The sequence below is a fragment of the Prunus dulcis genome, chromosome 6 (genome assembly GCF_902201215.1).
Source record: "Prunus dulcis chromosome 6, ALMONDv2, whole genome shotgun sequence".
NCBI lineage: Eukaryota > Viridiplantae > Streptophyta > Magnoliopsida > Rosales > Rosaceae > Prunus > Prunus dulcis.
The window spans coordinates 5,946,751-5,971,131 of NC_047655.1; the positions used below are offsets into that span (position 1 = coordinate 5,946,751).

General features: G+C 36.7%; 3 protein-coding genes across 7 annotated transcripts; all 3 read left to right on the forward strand.

Moving 5' to 3' along the window:
* Positions 1 to 3,798: 3,798 nt before the first annotated feature.
* On the forward strand, positions 3,799 to 6,998 carry LOC117633055 (pentatricopeptide repeat-containing protein At1g63330-like). Its single transcript, XM_034366727.1, has one exon. The coding sequence runs from the start codon at positions 3,914 to 3,916 to the stop codon at positions 6,443 to 6,445; it is 2,532 nt and encodes an 843-aa protein (XP_034222618.1). The 5' UTR covers positions 3,799 to 3,913; the 3' UTR covers positions 6,446 to 6,998.
* A 1,934-nt stretch (positions 6,999 to 8,932) lies between these two features.
* LOC117631770 (DNA repair protein RAD51 homolog 4-like) lies at positions 8,933 to 11,949 on the forward strand. Of its 5 annotated transcripts, XM_034365067.1 has the most exons (10): positions 8,933 to 9,166; positions 9,314 to 9,393; positions 9,500 to 9,615; positions 9,709 to 9,790; positions 10,065 to 10,199; positions 10,315 to 10,428; positions 10,514 to 10,601; positions 10,840 to 10,910; positions 11,221 to 11,370; positions 11,613 to 11,949. In XM_034365067.1, the coding sequence occupies exons 1-10, from the start codon at positions 9,040 to 9,042 to the stop codon at positions 11,643 to 11,645; spliced, it is 996 nt and encodes a 331-aa protein (XP_034220958.1). In that variant the 5' UTR covers positions 8,933 to 9,039; the 3' UTR covers positions 11,646 to 11,949. The 5 variants fall into 5 exon arrangements, with proteins under 5 accessions (XP_034220958.1, XP_034220955.1, XP_034220956.1 ...); XM_034365064.1 differs by lacking the exon at positions 11,613 to 11,949 and having other exon boundaries at positions 11,221 to 11,590; XM_034365065.1 differs by lacking the exon at positions 11,613 to 11,949 and having other exon boundaries at positions 10,520 to 10,601; positions 11,221 to 11,590.
* A 7,088-nt stretch (positions 11,950 to 19,037) lies between these two features.
* LOC117632759 (licodione synthase-like) lies at positions 19,038 to 22,825 on the forward strand. The gene is made up of 2 exons (XM_034366324.1): positions 19,038 to 19,970; positions 22,157 to 22,825. Exons 1-2 carry the CDS (start codon positions 19,038 to 19,040, stop codon positions 22,823 to 22,825), a joined length of 1,602 nt encoding a protein of 533 aa, XP_034222215.1.
* The last annotated feature ends 1,556 nt before the right edge of the window (positions 22,826 to 24,381 follow it).

The window sequence follows — 24,381 nt, forward strand, 5'->3', positions numbered from 1 at the left end:
CTTAGTCATAGTTTTCCCTTCCCACACCAAAACTCTATACAAATTTCTCACTTCATATTTCATGTGAATAGTTGTTGCCATGGCAATTGGTGGAAGCACCACAACCTTTTGCAAGGGGCAGCCACTATTCACGTGAATAGTAACTGCCCTAGCCCCCCCTCCCCCCCTGCCATGGCAAAGGACAAACTGCTGGAAGTACTCTTATAGAAGCTCCCTTCATGTTGATATACCCCAACCTCGCCCATAAGTTATGGGCCATAACAACCTCCTCACCTCCCCAAGTCTTGCCCTAATGTCGCCATTCATTTATTGTTTATTAAAATAAATAATCATGTTTTTATTATTATTAAACTTACTTTTGAATTTCTTAAATAAATTTTAATTTATTTTTGGGTTAAATACTTTTTTTTATCACTAGGTTACATGAAAATTCAATTTGGTAATTGAGAAATTATTTTAGCCAAATTGGTCAATGTGTTTTCAATTGATAGGCATTCCGTAATCTTCCATTAAGTGTAGTTTTTATTTATTTATTATTGACGAAGCACATGCAATTTTCTTCCTCTAATTCAACAAGATAGGTTATATTGTGCTCTTAGGGCTCGTTTGGTACACCGCATTAGACTCTGGATAGGAGTAAATAGTCTATGTCAGGTGTTTGGTGTCAACTTGTATTATTTAATTACCCGACTATTTTATACGGGTTGGGCTTTTAATACTCTCCTTACCTGACTAACTAATACAACCCACACACTTCGGTTTAGATAATACACGCTTAATTATACGGCTAGGGAAAAAGAACACGCGTTCTACGAAAAAAATCAGACGCTCTTTTCATCTTCTTCTCCCTAGGGTTGTTCTCTATTATCTTCTTCACAGGTTATTTTCTTCACTCTTCTCTAGGTATCCATCTCTCACTCTCTCTCTTTTTCATATTCTCTCCAATATGCTTTATATATTTCAAATTTTTAGTGGAAATTAGGTTATGAATTTTTTTTTTTGGCATTTTTTTTAATCGAATGTTTTCTTTGTATGTGATATAGTGATTCGACGTTGTGGGAATATTTAGATTATTGGTATTAAACAGAGTATTGCCAGTTTTTGTCCAAAAACAAATAACTGTGCTAGTGTTGGTAGTTTAGTTGAATACATACATACCTGACGACTAGGGGAGCAAAATTACAAAATTAAAATTGTATGAACCTGAATTCTAGGAACCATTTCTTTTTCTTTGTCAATTGCTATTAGAAAAGCAAAGATGGCCTTGTCTATTAATGACCAAATTAAGGCACTACGGCCAATTTTGGAGAAAGCAAGTGATGAAAAAACATTCCTGACATTGGATGGTGCTATGAGAAAAGCATTTGTTCTTCTCTTACTTGGGGCGAGGGAGTTGTGATTCACTCTTTGATGTAGTTTGGTTTATGAACAACTTTCTCTTTTGCTCTTATCACCTTAATATGTGATCACTTTGAATTATACATTATTTGGTACTGTTTTTATTAACGTATGCGAGTATGTTGGAATTTTTATGAGATACTACAATTATGATAATGGGTTATATGAAAAAAAATCTTGGCAAAAACAATTGAAAAACAAATCTTGTCATATGAATCTTACCAAAAAAAAAATTGTGTCATTTGAATCTCAATTTCCATTAAAATTATCAAAGATTTTTTTTTATTTTTTTTATATATAAATAGTCTGATATGATGTTATTCGAAACATCACCAAACACAGTATAACTTAGTCAGATTATTTATCCGGAACAGCACCAAACGCCTTATAATATTATGGATAAATAGTCAGTACTCTCCGGAACAGATTAATACTATCCGATGGAAATTAGTCAGTACAGTCCGACGTACCAAACGAGCCCTTAGGGTATAAAAAAAAAGGTTATATTGTGAATAGGTAGGACCCAAGCTTGTTACATAAGCAATTAATGGAAATTTTGACAATGAAGTTAACGCCAGAACCAGATTGCACAAAATTGAAAAGCTTAGGGTATGTAATTGTTAAAATTGAGAGAGCAGGGGCAAACATACCTTAAGGCCCCTTTTGGTTCATGGGAAAGTAGGCTTAGGGATGAGAAATCAATTGTTTTTTTCTCATGTTTGGTAAGTTTAAACATGAGAAATCGTTGCCTTGCATATAGAAAAGTATGGGGAAAGTGAAGCCCTCATCCCCTTTTGGGTTTTGTGTTCCTCTTCATAGGAAAGGTTGTGAAAATGAGCTAACATTAAATACACATTTTTAATGACCATATTATGCCCATTAACAATTTAGAATTACAATAGCATTAAATGTATTTTTTTAATTTGATTTTATATGGGTATAATTGAAAAATCAAACAATATTTGTTTTACATTCCTACACAAACGAAACATGTGAAAGGAAATAAAGTAATATTTCTTGGTTACTTTCCCAAGATTACCAAACATGGGAAATGAATCTCCATTTCCCAACCCTTGAGAAATGACATGGGATGTGATTTCCATCAAATCCGTTTCGTGAGCCAAACATGGCCTAAAGGCAAGAGTTTAGAGTACTAAATTGAAATTAGCCCAATTATAAATTACTGTGACCAAATGGACTAAATTTTTTCTCAGTGACCAAATTGAAATTTCATACAAAATTCGGTAACAAAAAAAGTTTTTAACGCAAAAAAAAAAAAAAACAAGTTGTAATATAATTAATATTAAAAAAAAAGCCTTTTTTTGGGTGCGATTAGCAATAGTAGAATGAAGAAAAGTAAACTAATGCTAGAAAAGAAAAGGCTTATTTATTGTTTCACCCATTGAAACGGATAATAGGTCTCACTATACCCTCTTAAACTGAAATTTTCTCACTTAACCACCTGAATCTCTAAAAATTCCTGAAATTTTCTCACTTAACCACCTGAATCTCTAAAAATTCTTGAAATTTTCTCACTTTACCACTTCTGTCCATTTCTATTCAGAAAATTGTTAAGTATGCTGACATAGCATGGGCATTCTAGTAATTTTGGCTCCTTATCTTCTCTTTGCTCTCTCCCTCTGTACCTCTGCCCCTCTTTTCTCTCTCATCCCGAACCTAATCTCCATCGCATCGCACTCCTCCTCCTTCTTCTCTCTTCTATTTTCTCTCTGCCTCTTTCTTCTCTCTACCTTTCTCTTATCTCCCCTCCCCTTCCTAGACCCAACCCCCAATGCCCCTCCATCGCATCCCAACCCCTCCCTATGCATCTATCTTTTCTCACCTCCATCGCACCCTACCCTATCCTTCATCTTCTTTCTTCTATATGTCTCTCACTCTTACTATCTTTTGTCAAGAGAGAAGATGTGGAGTGGCTGTCGAGGAGATTTTTTTAAAAAAAATTGAGTAGTGGTGGTTTAGGTGTGTTGAGTAATTCCATGTAGGGATGAGGAGAGGGGAAAGAAGAGAGAGACAGATAGGAGAAAGACACAGAAAGAAGAGTGATGAGTGAAGAGGGAGGAGGGGACGGGGTGGGATTGGGGTGCGATGAAGGTTGGGTCTGGGAGGGGAGAGAGAGAAGATAAGGAGCTAAAATTACTAGAATGTCCATGCCACGTCAGCGCACTTAACAGTTTTGTGGATGGAAATGGATGGAAGTGACAAAGTGAAAAAATTCAGCAATTTTTTAGAAATTCAAGGGATTAAGTGAGATAAATTCACTTTAAGAAGGTAAAGTGAGGCGGAACGTCAATTTTAAAGGGTGAAACAGTAAATAAGCCAAGAGAAAATGAAAAATGAGTTATTTGCGACTCGGAACTGAAAAGAGGAAAGGTCATGAGGAAGTGATGGCTGAGGGAGACTTAAGCGTTTTCGAGGAAACCCGTTCGAGGTCTGAGAGCTTCCTTCCTTCCCAACTCACGTTCATTCAAGTTTGAATATCGGCTGAGACTCTGAGATGCCGAAGATGATGACGGCAACTGCATCTTCTTATGGCAGCAGAAGTATGCCTTCTCTTCACTCTACTGTTGTTTTTCTCTTCAACGATTACTCAGCCTTGTTTCATTCTCAACCCTCAAATTCGAAGCCAAATGAATCTAGAAACACCCATCCAAAGCAGTTTGGTGTGAGAGGCCCAACCACAGTCACAAATCTTGAGCATGCTTTCAATGTGTTCGATGAAATGCTTCGCAAGCGTCATTTGCCTTCGGTTTTCCGTTTCAATCAAATCTTGGGACAAGTTGCGAAATTGAAACATCACTCGGCCGTCATCTCTATGTATAACCAAATGGGTGTGTCGGGAGTTGGACCTAGTGATTGTACTCTTACTATTGTCATTAATTGCTTTTGTCATCTCAACCAAATGGGGTTTAGTTTTTCTGTCTTGGGACAACTCTTTAAATCTGGGTTTGAACCAAGTGTCTATACCTTCAACATTCTAATCAACGGCTCTCTTACCGAGAATAGAGTGGCTGAGGCTGCAGAAATTTTCAACAAAATGATGAAGACAGGTAATTGTAAGCCTAGTGTGGTTACTTTCGGCACACTAATAAAGGGTTTCTATAGAATGGGTAACAACGGTGCGGCTATCCAATTGCTGAGGAAGATGGAGGAAGGAGCTTGCAACCCTAACCTAGTTATCTATAACACGATCATAGACAGTCTTTGTAAGGATACACTAACTGTGGATGCATTGAACCTCTTCTCTGAAATGATGAGCAAAGGTATTTCCCCAAATGTCATCACCTATACATCCTTGATTCATGGGGTTTGCAGATTAGGCAAGTGGAAAGCAGCTACAAGGTTGTTGAATGAAATGGTGAGTAGAAATATCTTTCCAAATGTGCACACCTTCAGTATCTTGGTAGACACACTTTGTAAGGAGGGGATGGCTGAGGAAGCACAAACTGTGGTCGAAAGGATGATTGAAAGAGATATTGAACCTAATACAGTTACGTACAATTCACTTATGGATGGTTACTGTTTACGAGGAGAAATGGACAAGGCAAAAAAGGTTTTTGAACTAATGCTTTGCAAGGACTCCATGACTGATGTTCGTAGTTATACCATATTGATAAATGGATATTGTAAACGTAAAATGATGGATGAGGCCATGATGATTTTCTTGGAAATGTCTCGTAGAGGATTGGTTTCTGATACCGTTGCATATACCACTCTTATAGATGGTTTCTGCAAACTGGGGAGAATACATGATGCACAGAAGTTGTTCTCTCAAATGCAAGGTTGTGGCCATCTTCCTAATGGGGTTACTTTCGGCACACTAATAAAGGGTTTCTGTAGAATGGGTAACAACAGTGCAGCTATCCAATTGCTGAGGAAGATGGAGGAAGGAGCTTGCAACCCTGACCTAGTTATCTATAACACGATTATAGACTCTCTTTGTAAGGATACACTAATTGTGGATGCGTTGAACCTCTTCTCTGAAATGATGAGGAACGGTATTTCCCCAAATGTCATCACCTATACATCCTTGATTCATGGGGTTTGCAGGTTAGGCAAGTGGAAAGAGTGGAAAGAAGCTACAACGTTGTTGAATGAAATGGTGAGTAGAAATATCTTTCCAGATGTGCAGACCTTCAATGTCTTTGTAGACACACTTTGTAAGGAGGGGGGTGTTGGGGAAGCGCAAACTGTGGTCGAAATGATGATTGAAAGAGATATTGAACCTAATACGTTTACATACAATTCACTTATGGATGGTTACTGTTTACGAGGAGAAATGGACAAGGCGAAAAAGGTTTTTGAACTAATGCTTTGTAAGGACTCCATGACTGATGTTTGCAGTTATAACATATTGATAAATGGATATTGTAAGTGTAAAAACGTCGATGAGGCCATGATGATTTTCTTGGAAATGCCTAGTAGAGGATTGGTTTCCGATACCATTACATGTACCACTCTTATAGATGGTTTCTGCAAAGTGGGGAGAATACATGATGCACAGAAGTTGTTCTCTCAAATGCAAGGTTGTGGCCTTCTTCCTGATGTTCAAACTTATGCAGTTTTACTGGATGGCCTATGTAAAACCCAACACCTTCCCATGGCGATGGAACTTTTTAGAGTGATGGAAGGAAAGAAGTTGGATATTGATATTGTGATTTACAATATTCTTATTGAAGGTTTGTGCATAGCTGGAAAAATTGATTCTGCAAAAAACCTTTTTTATGATTTATCATCAAAAGGACTTCAACTTGATGTCAGGATATATACTACAATGATTAGTGGACTTTGTAATGGAGGCCTAATTAGTGAAGCGGAAAAGTTGGTTGAAGAAATGGAAGAGAATGGATGTTCTCCAGATGATTGCACCTATAATACAATTATCCGAGGGTTTATCAATAGTAATGAGACATCAAGGGCAATGGTTTTTATTCAACAAATGGTGGAGAGGGGTTTCTCTGCAGATGCATCAACTACGGAATTGATCGTTGATTTATTGTCTAAAGATGATGTAGATCCGGCTTTGTAGAAACATTGTGAAGTTAATTTTGAGCGGCAACCATGAATGTACTGTTCGTCTTAGTATGGTTGACGGTGCTTGAAGGTATGCCAGTGAATTATTCTTTTGAACTCAGCTTATAGTTAGAGCAGAGTGTAATTACCTAGTATTTCTTTCACTCTCTGTTTTGAATTAAAGAAATTCTGTGATAATTGGTCACTTGTGAAGTTGATAGAGTCAATGTTGAAGCCCAATGTTGAGACTCCTTAGTTGAATGAAGCACCAAATGAAATGCGTCAAAATTCCTTGACATTTTGCATCACCGTCCTGTTCTGTAGTTTCAAGTATTTGGAAAATTGCCTCCAATGAAGAACTTCAGAGGCACTTGGACACAAAACATTTGGAAAGCTGTTTTCATTCTTGACACGGAATTTGCCATTTACCTATTGCCAATTTTTAGGTTTCTGTAGAACTAGCTGCTGCATCGCCAGAGCGCCTTTCTATGGCAGCTCCTGGAGTTGTTGTTGGAGGGTGCCTTTATGCATCACATGTTATCTATTTCTTAATGCGTGCTCCTGCCTTACATCTGTTTTTCTCCATTAAAACTTGAAACTTAAAATTCAATTCCAAAGTGTCTCCCTCGTAATCTAACCTTATGATCATGCCAATTAGATTGTCTATTATGTTGTTTGTTTTCTTGTATTGTTTGCACTTTGTTCAGGAGCATGAAGTCCTGATGTTCGTTGACAATAACTATTGCTATAAATTGATGTATGTTCACAATAGATACTTGTACACAATTTCTAATCCTGGTCAAGCCTCGAGGTGATAAAATAGAAAACTGCTGTGCTATTATATTGCCGCCTCCACATTCCCGTATACAACACAATAGGGAATTGAACAATTACAGAGTGAAAAAGATTCTTAGCTTAAAAAAGTGGTGATATCAGTTGGATAATAGGGCTATATATTTTGCTCATATATATTTCAATTGAAGGGTACGTATTTCTAGTTTTTTTCTGTACCAGCATGCTCTCTTTCTAGGCTTGATAATCAGTTTGGTCTCACTTGATTGCTTACACTATCAACAGCTTCAGACTTTCCCACTCAATATTCATCATCACCATTGCCTCAACACAACACCCCTCTCAGTCCAAAGGGGGCTTAACAATTTACATTTTACGCATTTCATTGCCATACTGGCTTCAGTCTTAACATGTTTTGTGTTGGAATGAGTGAGAACGTATTATTTATTTTATGTTCAATCAACTAAGAAGTTTTAAATATGCCAACGTTTAGTTGAAAATGGTCTTGACTTGTAGACAAGAGGTCTCAGGTTCGAATTCCCACAATTTTATGTGTGTGTGTGTGTGAAATTCCCTTCTCCCGTATTTTGGACTATCGCTTGTACTAAGAAAAAAACTTTTAAGTCCCTCCCACACGAGAAACATTTACATGAAACGAAGATAGCACTATTTTACTATCCCCAGCCAATCACGGTATGTCATGCTTAATAAATTTTCCACGTGAAGACTGTAATTGGTTGAGGATAGCAGAGTAATGATATCCTCGTTTCATACAAGTTTTTCTGCTCCTGCACGCGCAGGAGTGAACGCTTTTTTTCTATCCAATCAACGAAGAAGTTTTAATAAAATTTGAAAAATAAAAATACACCATCATTCCCAATTTTCCACTCCCATTTCTGCTCCTAATTCCACTTAAAATATATAATTTTTTTATATTAAAAAAAACGTTTCTTTTTGAGTTTCCATGAAAGCAATAATAAAACCAATGGAGAGTAAGAGTGGGAAACTCGGCCAATTAGGGTCAGTTTGGGATTGTTGTCAATTTAAAAAAAAAAATTGCTTATGCTGTGCTGGAAAATAATTAGCTGTAAAGTAAAGCAGCTCCATATTTGATAAATAATATTTTTAAAGTGTTGTTAGTACAAAAAATAGTGTCAAAACCATTTGATAAATTTTAATGTAAAACTGTTATAACTGTGAATAAGAACTAAAATAGACATGATGTTGAAATTGTTATGTGCTAATCATGTGGTGGTGGTTGTGGTGGTGAAAGAGATGGAGGTGAAGTTGGTGATAAAGGTGGTGGTGATGGTGGTGTTGATGAATGTGGAGGTGGTGATTGTGGTGGGGATGGTGGTTGTGGAGGTGGAGGAGGAGGTGGTGCTGGTGGAGGTTGAAAAGGAGGTGGTGGCAGCAGTGGTGACGATGGCGTTGTGATGGTGTTGGTGGTGGTGGCGGTGGCGGAGGAGGATGTGGTGGTGGTAGTGGTGATGGCGGCGGTGGTGTCGGTGGTGGTGGTGGAGGTGAATGTGGAGGTGGAGGTGGTGGAGTTAGATATGGAGGTATAGGTGGGGTCATTTTAAAAAATTAATGATGATATTTTGGCAACTAAATTTTTTTTATCTGTGCTTCTTTTAAAAACAACTAGAGTATACTTTTAAAAACTGCTGTCAAAAATCCATTGCTTTAACCAAAGCTTTAAACTGCTAAACTTCAAATTGAAGCAGATTTTAGGGAAAAAAGGCAATCCCAAACACCTTAATCTGCTGAGCAAACGCTTTTTTCAGCAGCATTGCATTGCGATTTGAGTCGAGACAAATGTGTTGTGTGGATACTGGAAAGGAGAGCGTGAAAGAAATGGCACCGTTGAAAGCTTTGGAGGCAGAGTACCCAATACTCGACCCCAATTTCCAGGCCTTTTGCGCCTCTCACGGTATTTTCTCAGGTGAGTTCCATTCCATCACGCATAAAATTTGCTTTAAACCCAATACAGTACATAAATTTCTATTTGGGGTCTCGTGGATTTTGATACCCAATAGAGAATATGAATAGCACAGGTTCAATTTTGTGTCGTATTTTCTATTTGGTGCAGTGGAAGATTTCCTCATTCATGACCTCTATGAATTAGCTGCATTTGCAGAACAACAGCCTACATCTGAGAAACTAAAGCAGGTTTTTTTTTTTCCATAAGAATTTAATTTTTCACAGATACATGTTATGTTTTAACAAAGATACATTCACTTTAAACAATTATATCATGTTATGTTTGGGCTAGCAGGGCATTACTCAGGTCCTTTCTATTATTGATACTCAGCATCAACCATGGTTGAATGGTATGGAGCTTTTAGATGATGCTCTACATAACAAGCATGTACTGTCAACTGGGTGTGAAGGGTATGCTTAGCCCAAACACTGACCTATTCCTTTCACTGCTTTTAGATTTTTAGTAATACTAAATGTAACGTTTTTCGGGTTGCCATGAACCAGAATTGATTTGTTACTTGGAGGCGGATTACGTGAGGGACAATTAACTGAACTTGTTGGGCCATCTTCTTGTGGTAAAACACAAGTAAGTAATTCACTTTGTTCAGCAATTACATAAGGTTATGATAGCAATGATTTCTAATTTTCAGTTCACATGTCACAATCTTTTATTTGGGTTTGGATGTCATTGCTTAAGTACACTGTGTTGCGCCTACTTTGTGATCTCCTAAATAAAGATTTAAGCATATCACTAATTTTCTATTTATATTTGTGACAAAAGTGTGAGTAATTGTATGATATTTGTACAGATACTGGTAACAACAGTTCAAAAGTATATTTAAATTCTTGGTAGTGTTCAGGTTTGCCTACTTGCTGCCTCAAATGTTGCAACGAAGCACATGGGTAATGTTGTATACCTGGACACAGGCAACTCTTTCTCACCCCAACGAATTGCCCAGTTTGTTGGTCATATCACTGGCCGTGCCTTTGATGAGGTCATACCATCAGTTTAAGAGTAGAGTTTTCTTTATTTTGTTTGTTTCAGTTAGCCCTTTTACTCAAGTGAACTACTGCACTCTCTGATACTATCTACATTGATTTTAACTGTAGGCTGGAAAAAGAATTTTTCAGAGGATAATGAACGGCATTGTATGCCATTCTGTGTTTGACATCTTTACAATGTTCAATGTGTTACATCGGCTAGTGATCAATTTTCCATCTCAGGTTCACATTGACAAGATGAATTTCCTTCCCATTTCTGGGTAGAGTTTCAAATTTTCCTTTTATTGAACATATGATCTGGTTCCAGCTGCAGAAAGGAGGGCAGGTCCGGATGCTTATTGTTGATTCAATCTCTTCACTAATTACCCCGATTCTTGGGAACAGTGGTTCACAGGGTATAGATCATTGTATGCAAATCACAGTTTTCTTCAGTTTCTTGTTTGTTTCAATGATGTCTTTCCTTCTCTCTTCTCTTTTCAAGTATTTCTCTCTCTTTTTTTTCATCTAAAGAAGGTTCACTTTAGTAGAAATGTTTTCTAATTTTCATATTTGTCCATTCATACAACTCAAAAATGTCATATGCAACTCATGAAGATGAGAGCTCATTGACTCATGCTTGTTGAATAACTGCAGGACGCGCCTTGATGATATCTGCTGGGTATATGTTAAAGAAATTAGCACATGAGCATAATGTTGCGGTACTGGTAAGTTTTCTCTTGGATACATGTTATGCACAATTCTCAGCTTAACATAATCCACAAGCGAACCACTGCCCTCTTAAAATTAACATAGAAAAGCTGTGGTTCTATGAAGTTCATTTTGACATGTAGAATATATAATGTTTATAAATTTTTAAGCTTGGATCAGTTTCCATTTCCGCTTCAAGCTTATTTGCGTCTCCATCATCATTTTGTTTATCACGACAGTAAATTTAGTTTGAAAGGGTTCATTGAGTAGGTCTTTAGTTTATGCTTTCACCTTTGCAATAATTCTATAAATAAAATAAATGTGAAGGTGACCAATCACACAGTGGGTGGGGAAAGAGGTATTCCAAAACCCGCTCTTGGACAGACCTGGAAGAGCATCCCACATGTGAGGCTTCTACTTTCTGGTGATCATGGAAACAATGTCCGGAGTATTTCAGTGCTAAGACACCCATCTATGGTAAACTTATCCACATTTATTGTGATTGCGGTGCATAAACTGTTTAAACCAGATTTGCGCACAGCTTTACTACTATTACTTGTTTTCCAAATAACTCGTCGTTTTTCGCTTACGGTAGAGATTAGCTGAAGAATGCTCCTGTCAAGGGGTAAACAGCTGCTCTGGCACCGAAGTCTCATAGTTAGCAATACTAATGCATCTTTATAACTTCTTGTATTGTTATAATCCTTTTCCTTTTCTAGGCTTCTGGCAAGGCTGCAAAGTTTTCGATTTAGAAGGAACAGCATGGTTGCTTCAATTTGTACTTGCCACTCCACGAAAAGGTAGGAAGGGTGAACGATGTAGAAAATTGAAACTATTCCGTAATGCAACCGAAAATAGAAACAGAGAGTTATAGCAATCATGGTTGATTCAAGTTGTACTTGTGTACTACTCCTATACGAAGGTTAGGAAGAGAGTCATTTACAAAACTGAAGCTGCTTTGTAACACAATACTGTTAACACCTTCATAGGAGTGCTCTCTTTTATCTATTAATTTTCTTTGCCTGGGATTCTCTTTTATTCATTTATTTTTGCCTCGGAGTGCTCTCTTTTAGAGATTCAGAGAATTGGGGCTACATGTCTAGGATGCATAGTTGGTTTTTTTATTTTTTTATTTTTTTTTATTTTTTTTTACGAACTACAGGAAAACCGATTTTTTAGTGTATAGTTTGACATTCCGTAGCTGTTGTCGTTGCCGCCACCATCATCGTGACTACTCATACCACTGCTGCCACCAACCAAGCCACTTTCACCTCCGGAATTGCATTCAAATTCCATCATGATTAACATGTTATAAAAAACAATAAAATTTGCAAATTCTAGGAAATTTCCGACTACTTTCAAATGTTATAAAAACATGTGATTTCTTCACAGCTGAGACAGAGATGAAAAATGGAGGTTTCTTAGAAATTTTGCTTGATTTGTTGGAAAGAGGGAGCGTAGAGGGTGAGATGGTGATACTTACAAGAGTTCAAAGCTCTAATTACGGTAAGGATTTTTTATTTTTTATTTTTTAGTTTTTAAACAAGTGGAGTTGGTTTGCATTATGCGATTATTTTTTATTTTTTATTTTGCTTTTTTGTAAGTGGATTATATGTTAGAAGTGTCATGCATGCATTTTAGGACCTTGTCATGTTTTGCACACGACAATTGATGCATGTAGGACTATGTGGCAAGGCATTTCTTGTGTATGCAAACGTGGCATGTGCAAAGTATAAAACTTTGTTATTTTCTTTTTGGCATTGCTAACTTCTGGATGCATATGCATGTAATCACAGAGTCATTATATAATATTATAGTAGTACGGTAATCTGTTATATGTGTTATAATATAAGTGGATATTTATTGATATTATTATTTAATCTTATATTATAACACGAATACAAGATATATTACATGAACGCATAACTATATTACTGTAGTATTCTATAATTTCTTGTAATAACGGGGTGTCACATTAGACAGTTTTCCTTTTAGCTATGTAGTTTTCCTTTTAGCTATGTACGACATATATATAACGATGAAAGTCATGGGCCGTTTAATTAGAAACCCATCATGAGTTTGAACAATAATTATTTTGGAGTGCTACAACAATTCCATTTGAGAATAGTTGTACATATGATAAGATTAACAAACTTTATAAGGCCTAATTATGGAAATAACATGAATTTTATTTTTCAGGATTTCTTCACAGCTGGTACAGATACAAGCGCCATTTCAATGGAGTGGGCGCTAGCAGAGCTCATCAACCACCCAAATGTGCTTAAGAAAGAGGGAGAGGAGATTAATCGAGTCGTTGGAAATAAATGATTAGTTGTAAAATCGGACAGTCCAAAACTTCTATACATTCCAAGCCATCTATCCAGTTTTGGTAAATGGATCAAAAATGGTTTAATTTTCTAAAAAGAATATTTTAAGAAGATTCAGGCCCATCAACATTTATCTTTTCCTCAAAACTAGAGGGCCCTCGTTTTCTTCATGGGCTTTTAGTATAAAATAAGTTAGTCCAAAGTCCAAAATTATGAAGCCTAGACTTTTGAGTCACACTAAAGTTAAAAAGAGAACCGGTAACCGTTGTACCTAGGCCCACGTGAGGAGCTGAAGGAGGTTATCATCATTAATGACGACTTGACCTTCTTCTCACCCAGCAAGGAAGCAAGTTGTACAGAAGCCACCAAAACCAGAAAAGGACCAAGTTGCCAACAAGATTTTTGAGTGCAAATGGTTCGAGTCAGAAGAGCGTCACAAAGGACCAGCAGTTCTTGTCAGAAACGTCCCATCATTCCTTCTATGAACGGGTTTAGATCAACGAACCAACGGCTGACTTTGGACAGCAAGCTAAATGTCCTTTCTCAACTTCGATCACTACAATCTCTATATTTGCCTATAAATAAAGAGCATCTGCCACGGAAGAAGAGGACTCTCTCTCCAAACTAGACGCAACGTCTCAAAAACAGTTGAAAAGCTCAAGATCTTTTTGAATCAACCTGCCTAAATTTCTAGATAACTAGTTGACAACTTATGCGTTCATCTTTGTTGCTCTGCCATCTCTATGGTATGATTTTCTTCTAAAATGATCAATTTGAATTCATGTAATTATCTAACTGGATAGAGAAATCTCAAGTTCTTTCATTATTTTGTAATTTACGTTTAAGATTAATCAAATGGATTAGTTTAAAAGAGGCTTTATTTTCTTATTTTCATTTACACCCAGATTAGATGAAAAGATTGTAGAATCTGTCTTAATTATTTCATTAAACATTCATCATTTAATCGCCTAAATATAGATTATAAGTCACCTCAGTGGATAAGTTTAAATTCCCGCTCTTGCTCTTTTAAATTTATCATTCGGACCCAAAAGAGGGACCTGGGGCCGAATAGAATAATGATAGCCCAAGAAATAAGAGGTCGATTAGGGCCCCGAATTATGTCATTGGGCCCAAACTGATTGTTAGCCCAGTCCAAGGGTTACATGAATATTGAATTAGGTTGCTAAACACAAAACAGGGTATTATTAACCACGATCTTGGTTTCTCCTCTTGCTTGCTCAGGTACCGCTTATACTTTTCAAACTGACACACACGAACGAAAGAATATTGAAGTCCTCTTAATTGAGGCATAGAAAAGAACTAATCTAGGCTAGTAGCCTCTTTGGAGCACAATGGCTTGAATAGAAGTCCAGAAAGAAGCCCGAATATTACCAAATCAACTCACAACGCTCCTTCATACCAAGTCTATTGGGCTGGTCTTATACCCAATAGTGGCACGCCTAAGCAACCCCACGAATCAGGATCAAGAGGAATCGAGGGATAGGGCTCTAATCAGGCCCGCTCGTTTCTAACAAACTGATTCAACTTTCAATTTTGTTCAAGAATTGAAGAAGTCCTCTTTACGAGCCAAGAAACATCAATCGGAGTATTAGTGTTGATCCAACGACCTCTCTGCTTCTCTGGGCAAGCCGACCTCCGCAGGCGGCAGAAGGAGCAACTGGCGTAAAAAAGGACCAACACCATCATAAAAGAGATATTCAGGCTACACTCACCAGTATGTTTGGTCACAAGAAGATGTGTACAACAATGTAAGATTGGGCCATTGGAAGGGACCCAAAGTATTGGGAAAGCCCATTGGACTTTAGCCCTGAAATATTCTTAACACTGCTCGATGTAGGAGGCAATCGAACAGCTATAAGTGATGTTAGGGGGCAACATTTTCAGTTTTTGCCATTTGGGTCTGGGAGGAGGATATGCCCGGTGTGAACTTGGCCATGCAAATGCTGCCTAGGCTACTTGGGGCTATGATCCAGTGCTTTGACGGAAGGTTATTGAGCCAGATCAGAAGAAGATGAACGGTGGTGATGTTGTCAAAATGGATGAACGGCCTGGAATGACAACTCCACGGGCCGATGATTTGGGATACACCACCACCATACAGGACTGCACATAGAGGCCTACCAATCTTCCACTAAAAACAAATATTCCCCAAAAACCGAAAACACATCAGCCCTCAAACCTTCCTCGAAAAGTCACCTTCTCCATCATACCTACATCTGCCAATGCACCTGAGAGAAAACAACAAACAATCACATGGTGTTGGCTTTGTTTAAACTTTAAATAAACACCACCCATATATAGTCATGAGTCCCATTTTTATTTGTGACTATTTGACGGTCTTTATTAAAGAGCAAAATAAACATATTTTGTTGCTTGCTTGCATGCTGTTTATTTAATAATCTTTTCTATGTTTGATAAAATTTCAAGAGACTTCTTCATAAATAAATAAATAAATTCCAAGATAATACAAATCTCACGTGGAGCTTCATAGAAGCACAGCAGTACGCTGGCTGAGTCACACCTTAATCTGCTGCCACCGTATGTCGAATACGCATGATCGCAGCCCCAACGTGTTCTTAGAAAATTCCAAAAAGTCTTTTTCAACCATCATGGGTTGTGCTATTCTGCTGCACATGTAAAACCATGATTCAAATCGCCACCGTACATCACCTTTACTGGCAGTGATTGTGAAAATGTTAACAGGTCAACGTTGGTCCACGTGAAAGAAAACCATGCACTGTTGCATAATTTCGTGGTCACGACTCACAAACAAGTTGATGAAATATGACCAATCAACTGTATCAACACAATGTGACACCTAATTTGGGGACATTATTTTTTGGGCCATAGTTTTGTGAGTATTTAGTGCAAATAAATAAAGTTTTACAAAAAGTATATATAATTCGCAAGCTAGATCAATTATTTTATCATTCTACATGTCATGAGGGATAAAAATAATTTTATTTTCTTTCTACGGTAACAAGTAATACAAGGAAGTAAAAAAAAAAAAAAAAAAACTGTATATTAAATTGTATCAAATCTAATTGAAATCTAATGGGTTTGACATTAAGGGGAAGTCACACCAACTAAACAAAAAAAGTATATTTAAAAGAGCTCTTAATTAAATTATTAGCAGCAAGGCAAGTCCAACGTTTAAATAATATGATTTGAAGTCCTTGTCTTTTAAGGCAATATATCATGTTGCAATATTTAAAGAGAAAATATCCACCAAGATTAAGATATTTGACTTTCAGAATAGGCTTACATATAGTGAGTGATGTTGATTGATTGCTTTGCTAATGAGAGTCTACTGTGCCTTGAGGACAATAGAAGGAGACTGATATATATATATACATATTAAAGTTTAAGTTGAAGAATCCCTTAAATAGTTTATTTGAGAGATACTCTTGTAGAGCCCATTTATATTGTATTTTTATAATCCAAATTGTCTATTTGTTAGGTATTCCTTCAAAGATTATCTGTGTAAAAAATAAAAAAATAAAAAATAAAAAAATAAAAATTTGAATTTGAAAATATTTATCCACTTAATTGATGGTTGTAGTTTTAGTATTTTCTTAAACCACTGAGATCGTCAGTTTTGGCCCTGTCCATCGCTCTAGAAAAAATTAAAGCACAAATGATAAAGAGAACAATATCTTTTGGTTTAGTGATATTTCTTTTCTTAATAGATATGAAAACAGATTCATCGAGTTGGAGTCAGTGATTACAAATCACTTGTCCAAGAATTCGCAATCCCCATCGGAACATATGTCTGTTGAATCCCTTTTTTTTTTTCTTTCCTTTTTTCTAACCCTAATTCTAACTCTTTATTTTCACATTTCCATAGTACATGAATTCATCAATCATCACTCACTCTAGTCTTTTGGTTTAGTGATATTTCTTTTCTTAATAGATATGAAAACGGAGTCATTTGGTTGGTGTCGGGGATTCCAATCATCTTCACAATCCCCATCGGAACATATGTTTGTTGAATCGCTGAATTTTTTATTTTTTTTCCTTTTTCTAACCCTACATTCTAACTCTTTATTTCCACATTTCCACTAGTATATGAATTCATTAATCATCACTCTAGTCATTTACCATTAATTGAAACTATAAATTTAAATTTAATCAAGTCAACTCAAGTCATTCATCCTTCAACTAAACATAATGTTCAAAGTAAACGCAACTCAACAAACCACACAAAGAAAAAAAAAATTCCAATCAAGAAATCTTTCATTTTCTCAATATATAGAGAAATAGAAACCACATTCTTAATAAATTTTAATCATCAACCTCTTATGAATTATTTTTTTCATCCTCAAGTTAGACAACAATATTCGGGTGGTGATGGTCGAATGAGGCAGTCACTAATTAAGTTGATTAATTATTTAATAAACAAGTGCATATTTACGTTAAGGAAATATTCGGGTTTTGCATTTCATTATCGACTTGTTCCATACTTAATTATACAGAAAATTACAACAAAATTAGGGTTAAGTACACAGAACCATTGACTTAACTACGCTTAACAAACTTAACCACTCATCCGCTGATAGTTTGACTTGATGAAAATGACATGCTTTCCTCACTGGTGACATGGTCTGGCGAGATATCTTAGCTGATACCCTAATTAATTAATTTTTTAATTAAAACCATGAATTTCAGGGAAAATTAACAAATCACGTATCAGCTTTTCCATAATAATATAGCTGTAGCTGATGATGACTCTGCTTTGGCTACACCTCCGTACTGACTTTTTGGACTTGAACGGATGTGTGGGACGAAGACTCCAAATCATCTCATGAATAACATTAATAGGGGAGCTTTCCTCTTATGAGGAGAGAGAAAGTCAGAGGTAGTAAGTGTTGATCCGCTTTATAATTAAATTGAGGATCAATCAGGCTTGTTTTTTTAAGTGTAGAGATGGTTAGAAGGACAACCAAACCCTTATATGCAGAAATATTTACCTAATCCCGTAAATGCCAATCACAATTAGGTCTCAAAGTCATCATGAATATATCATCATCGCATATATTTTAATGCTCTATATATAAACTATACTTTATCCGTTAGGCTGACGAAACCTTTACAATTATATAAAGCCTAGTCATACTTTAATCAAAGGCTTCGAGTAATTTATAATAGGGCTTTTTAGATATAGGTCCATTTTCATTTAGATACAATAGATGCAGGACACTAATTCGACTTTCTTCAATTGCAATCCTCCTAATCAATTGTACGGCCAGGAAAGCAAACCTTGTAGCCACCATATTCGAGCTTATGACATTCAATTTAAATGATAATTTCATGGCTCACAGATTGAAAACCTATTTAATTCAAATTTCAGCTATATACATATGGAAACTATATTTTTTAGAAGTCTATATTCGTAGCTTTATTAAATTGGTAGCATATACCTACCTTTTAGCTATAAATTTAGGAAAATATTAGACTTACCACATTTTTTATACCACATTGTGTACCACCTTTCTAAATAAATGGATGGAGAATTCACCTCACGTCTTGTTTTCTATATTACCATGAACTCTTTTCCCATTACTGTTAGGATATCATGTGTGCTTTCTAATCTCAAACATGTCATCACAAATTTGAATTCCTTCCTTATTAATAAAGAAAAGAAATGTATCACAATAACTATGCGCTAGGACAACATATAAAATATTCCATATTAGTACCATGTTTTGGTCTTTAAATAGGAGAAGAATATTGATCAAACAAGAACATACAATCCCATTACACAGTAGCCAGTCTTCTCACAACTAAGCCATAGCCATGGCACTTGAGCTAGTCCTACTCATGATCCTCTTTCTTCTCTTAGCTATCCCTCTTCTTCTCTTCCCAACCCTAACCTCCAAAATATTCCAAACCCACCTTCACCTCCCTCCAAGCCCCTTAGCCCTACCCATCATAGGCCACTACCACCTCCTCGGCCCTCTCATCCACCGCACCTTCCACAATCTCTCTCTCAGCTTCGGCCCCTTATTCTCCCTCCGCCTCGGCTCTCTCCAATGCGTTGTCGTTTCCACACCGAACCTAGCCAAAGAATTCCTCAGCACCCATGAGCTCTCGTTCATATCCCATGCTCAGTCCCTCGCCATTGAAAGCATAAGCTACAATGCTTCCCTTGCATTTGCACCCTATGGATCTTACTGGAAGTTCATCAAGAAACTGACAGTGAACGAGCTTCTAGGCAACCGTAGCATCAACAACTTAGTTTCCATTCGGACCCAAGAGTATCTTAGGCTTCTGAGGTTCTTGGCCAAGAAAGCTGAGAGTGGTGAAGCTGTGAATCTCACTGAGGAGTTTCCAAAGCTTTGGAACAATGTGACCGTGCAGATGATTGTTGGGAATCGGGGTTTGAGCGCCGAAGGTAGGGCAGCGCGGGCGGAGGAGGCTGGGGTGGTGGTGAGGCAGGCCACGAGGCTTTTTGGAGAGGTGAGTTTGTGTGATTTTTTCTGGGTTTGTAAGAAGTTGGATTTGAGAGGGTTTGTGAAGAGAATTGAGGAGACGCATAGGAGGTTTGATGTGTTGGTGGAGAAGGTAATTAGAGAACGAGAAGAGTTGAGAAAGAAGGAGCGGATGGAAGAACATGGTGGAGAGAAGGAGGAGGAAGTTAAGGATTTTCTTGATACTTTGCTTGATTTGTTGGAGGATGGGAGTGCTGAGGTTGAATTTACAAGAATACACCTTAAGGCTCTAATTACGGTAATGATATATATCTATAATTCTTAATTTACGTGTGGGGAGATTTAAGATAAAAAAATTATTTATATGAACACATGCACAGTTAGGGGTGGGCACGGTTTGGTTTGGATCGGTTTTTGCCTCAAATTAGAACCGATCCGGTACTATTCATCCGATTTAGTTCGGTTCGGTTTTAATAAAAAAAATTCAAAAACTGTCCGGTTCGATTTGAACCGGTTTCGGTTCGGTTTTGAACTGGATTATAAAAATTATTTTTTAATACAATTCTCAACTGAAATATTATTTTTTTACTTGAAAATTAACAAATTATTCAATTTCATATAAAATAAATAAATATTAAAGTTAGAAAAGAGAGATATTTTGACATTGAACTTGGATAAATATTAAGTTTTTTTATAGTGAAATTAAAAATATAGCATTATATATAAATATATATTGAAATTATATATTTTTTTAATTTGACCAGTTCGGTTCGGCCCGGTTCGATTTTTGAAGACATGGAACTGGATCTGAAACCGGTCCAAACCGATCCGGTTTGGTTTTTGACTAGTTGTTGACTTTTTGTTCAACTTGGTTTGGTTCGGTGCGGTTCGGCTCGAATTTCCGGTTCGCCAGTTTGAGTGCCCACCCCTAAGCACAGCCGAGGTTTGCTTAAGATAGGGCTCGTCAATGGGTCGAGTCGGGCTAGCTAGGCCCAAATTTAATGGGTTTGGGGTGGGCCGGATATGGCGTTAAAGAGGAGAGAGAAAATATCAGGCCGGGCCAAAACGGGCCTACTTCATTCGAAAAAAATCATAAACTTAATCATAAGGGCATTTTAGTCCAAATGTGAGATTAAACTCACTTAATTCCAATATTTTCACATCAAACCAAATTCATAAAACACCCAATAGAGTCACACAACTTAATAAAATTTTTCACAAAAATAATAAAACCAAGTATTATTTTTGACGTTATTACATAATTACCCCGTAATATGTTTTAAAAAATAATAAGTATCAACAAATTTTTTATTTATAAGAATGGTATGAATAAATATGCAAATGTTTGGTGATGTGTTCAAGAAAAGCATTATTATATTTGGTGGTACGATTATGTTTCGTGATATGATTATATTTGGTGATATGATATGTTGTGCATCTTATTTATATATATAATTGTTTTATTAATAATTGACACAAATTAATGTGCTCGTCATCAAATTATAAACTATGAATGAGTAAAGAAAAGTAAATGAAATGAAACAAATCATATATGTGATTTAAGTGATATAATCATAATCCTAAACTCTTATTTATACATAATTATATATGTATGCGAGCCTAATAGGCCGAGCTTTTGTGGACGGGCTGGGCCGGGCTTTCTTGGGCTTAATCAGGCCTGGCTTTAGACACCCAAGCCCAAGTCTAGCCCAGCCCAAGGCGGGCCGGGCTTTTTTTCAATGGGCTGGGCGGACCCCCGTCGACCCATGAGCGCACGGGCCAAATGATGAAGCCTAGCTTAAGATGATAATAGATAAGCTGATGGCACTACAAAAAAAGTGGCAAAAGTCTCAATTATTTGGTGACATTTGCTGGGACGAAATAATGATAAATGTTGCCACTTTTTTTTTTCTAGCGTGGTCTTCAAGTTTTTCCTCTCATCGCATATAACACAACAATAAACCATATGGGGAAACGTAGGTAGAACCCATCGCCATGAGCTTGAACTGTCGAGGTTTTATATATTGAAGAATATAAAGATTGATAATTAAATTTAAAGAATTTTAATTTACATGCATCATGCATGTTAGGCATGAGCTCAACACAGTCAATGCATGTCACGCCTCCCGGCAGTTTAGATTAGTTTAAAGTAAAGTATTGCTTGTATTAACTTTATAGAGATAAAATCAATTACATGCTTAGAACTTTATTTTTCCAGTCGGTGATTCTTCATAATGATTTTTACAACTTTGTTTCTCTATATTCTTAGTATATGTAGAAATGTATTCTGTGACTATAAAAAATTATATGAATTTTTTTTCAATATTTTAGGAGGGCAAAGTGCAGATATTATATTGCATTGGTATATCGTATATGAGTTACTTGCCTTGACGATGTTGAAAGATTTTAATATAATTATCAATGAACCTTATATTCTGGATCTAGGATGATGTTTACTAAAAACAACATAAATATTCTTTTCAGGATTTATTCACTGCTGGAACAGACACAAATGCAATTTCACTAGAGTGGGCATTGGCAGAACTCATCAACCACCCAAGAGTGCTCAAGAAAGCAAGGGAGGAGATCGATCGAGCCATCGGAAATCAAAGAGTAGCCGGAGAATCGGATGTTCCAAATCTTCCATACATCCAAGCCATCATAAAAGAAACATTTAGACTACACCCACCAGTGCCTTTGGTCCCAAGAAACTCTGTACAACAATGTAAGATTGGGGGATATGACATCCCTACAAACACAATGCTATATGTGAATGTTTGGGCCATTGGAAGGGACCCAAAGAACTGGGAAAGCCCACTAGACTTCTGCCCTGAAAGATTCTTGCAACTCAGTGAGGATGGTGGCCAGATGAATGCAGTGGATGTTAGGGGCCAACACTTTCAACTCCTGCCATTTGGGTCTGGGAGGAGGGTGTGTCCTGGTGTGAACTTGACCATGAAAATGTTGCCTGCGGTACTTGCGGCTTTGATTCAGTGCTTTGATTGGAAGGTTGATGGGTCTGATTGCAAGAAGATGAATGGTGATGATGTTCTTGAAATGGATGAACGCCCTGGATTGACTGCTCCGAGGGCGCATGATCTTGTGTGTGTTCCTGTTGCCCGCTTCAGCCCACTCAACATCCTTGACCCATAAGGCAAACTTTTTTATTTATATGTTGGTCATAAAAATATTCTGAAAGTTTATTTTGTGTGTGTTGTAGTAAAACCAAGGGAAAATAACTTTAATGTATCTTTGTATTTTACAGCTTTAATGAGAAAGAAATAGCTTCTGTTTTTCTTAGTTCTGATGGGAAAAAATAGTAAATGATAAGGCTAGCAAAGTAATGCTTATTTTGATATTATGTGGCGAGGAGATTTTGAGGTTAGAGTTTAATGTTAATGATCATTGGTTTAGGGTATGTTGTACAGATATTGACTCGAACACAATATATGTCGGATACATTATGATATTTGGTAGACACAACACGCATTGGATAATGTACAATGCGTGTCGAACACATATTTTGGAATATCTTTCAAACACAATAGAAAACGATCAAATGTTTTATTTTAGGTAGAATAATGGAAGAGGAACGTGAATGTATTGCCAATCTTTTCATTTTGTGTCATTTATTATCTTTAAGCTTTATATTATTATTATTTTAAAATTCAATATGAAATGAAGAGCAGAGATATAGGTTTTAGTCTAACTAAAGCACAAAGATAAATAAGCGCTAAAATAAATCCTGGCGATAAATGCAATTGCCTCATCGCACCGTATGTTGCAAATCTTCCAGTATACGGTACGATGAGAGAATGTGAGTTGACTGATATTATGAATTGCACCAAAGGACCCGAATAATTGACCCAAATCTTCGGCTTGGCTCCGATATGTTAGCATGTATATTGGGCACCACTCCAAGAGCAAGGTGTATTTCTTCTTTTGGTAATTATGATAAAATACAACAGTTCATTGGTGAATACTTGCAATCGTATCATCAGAAATGTGTACTTCTTAAGGAAATTTTTGTGGGTCCATGACATATCTGTGTGGATTATTTAAAACTCTCGTCTCGATCATGACCGTGGGAAGACACTCATAACAGACATCAACTTCCGAAATACCCACCTCATCTTCTTAACATATCTGCATTCGAGTTGGTTTGAGAGCGAAAGTGTTTTAGGGACCCTTTGGTGGGCTTTCGACTTGTATTATTAACTCCAAAGGCCCAAAAAGATGGGCCTCAAGCCCAAAATATTTGCATATACCTTTTTCACCCAACAGAAAAAATAAAAAGTATAATAAAGTACATAAATTTCTATTTGGGGTCTCTTGGATTTTGATACCCAATAGAGAATATGAATAGCACAAGTTCAATTTTGTGTCTTTTTTTCTATTTGGTGCAGTGGAAGATTTCCTCATTCATGACCTCCATGAATTAGCTGCATTTGCAGAACAGCAGCCTACATCTTTATAACTTCTTGTATTATTATAATCTTTTTCCTTTTCTAGGCTTCTGGCAAGGCTGCAAAGTTTTCGATTTAGAAGGAACATCATGGTTGCTTCAATTTGTACTTGCCACTCTACACGAAAAGGTCGGGAGGGTGAACGATGTAGAAAATCGAAACTATTCCGTAATGCAACCGAAATAGTGAAAACATGTTTTTATTAGTGGAAACGGAATTTCAGGGCCAAATTAACACATTACG

Excerpts from the sequence above, each read along its gene's own strand:
- LOC117633055 (XM_034366727.1), top strand. The coding sequence starts at position 3,914 with ATGCCGAAGATGATGACGGCAACTGCATCTTCTTATGGCAGCAGAAGT.
- LOC117631770 (XM_034365064.1), top strand. The coding sequence starts at position 9,040 with ATGTGTTGTGTGGATACTGGAAAGGAGAGCGTGAAAGAAATGGCACCG. Across the intron at positions 9,791-10,064 it reads CTTCTTGTGGTAAAACACAA|GTTTGCCTACTTGCTGCCTC; the intron begins GTAAGTAATTCA and ends GGTAGTGTTCAG. Across the intron at positions 10,602-10,839 it reads TGGGAACAGTGGTTCACAGG|GACGCGCCTTGATGATATCT; the intron begins GTATAGATCATT and ends GAATAACTGCAG.
- LOC117632759 (XM_034366324.1), top strand. The coding sequence starts at position 19,038 with ATGGCACTTGAGCTAGTCCTACTCATGATCCTCTTTCTTCTCTTAGCT. Across the intron at positions 19,971-22,156 it reads ACCTTAAGGCTCTAATTACG|GATTTATTCACTGCTGGAAC; the intron begins GTAATGATATAT and ends TATTCTTTTCAG.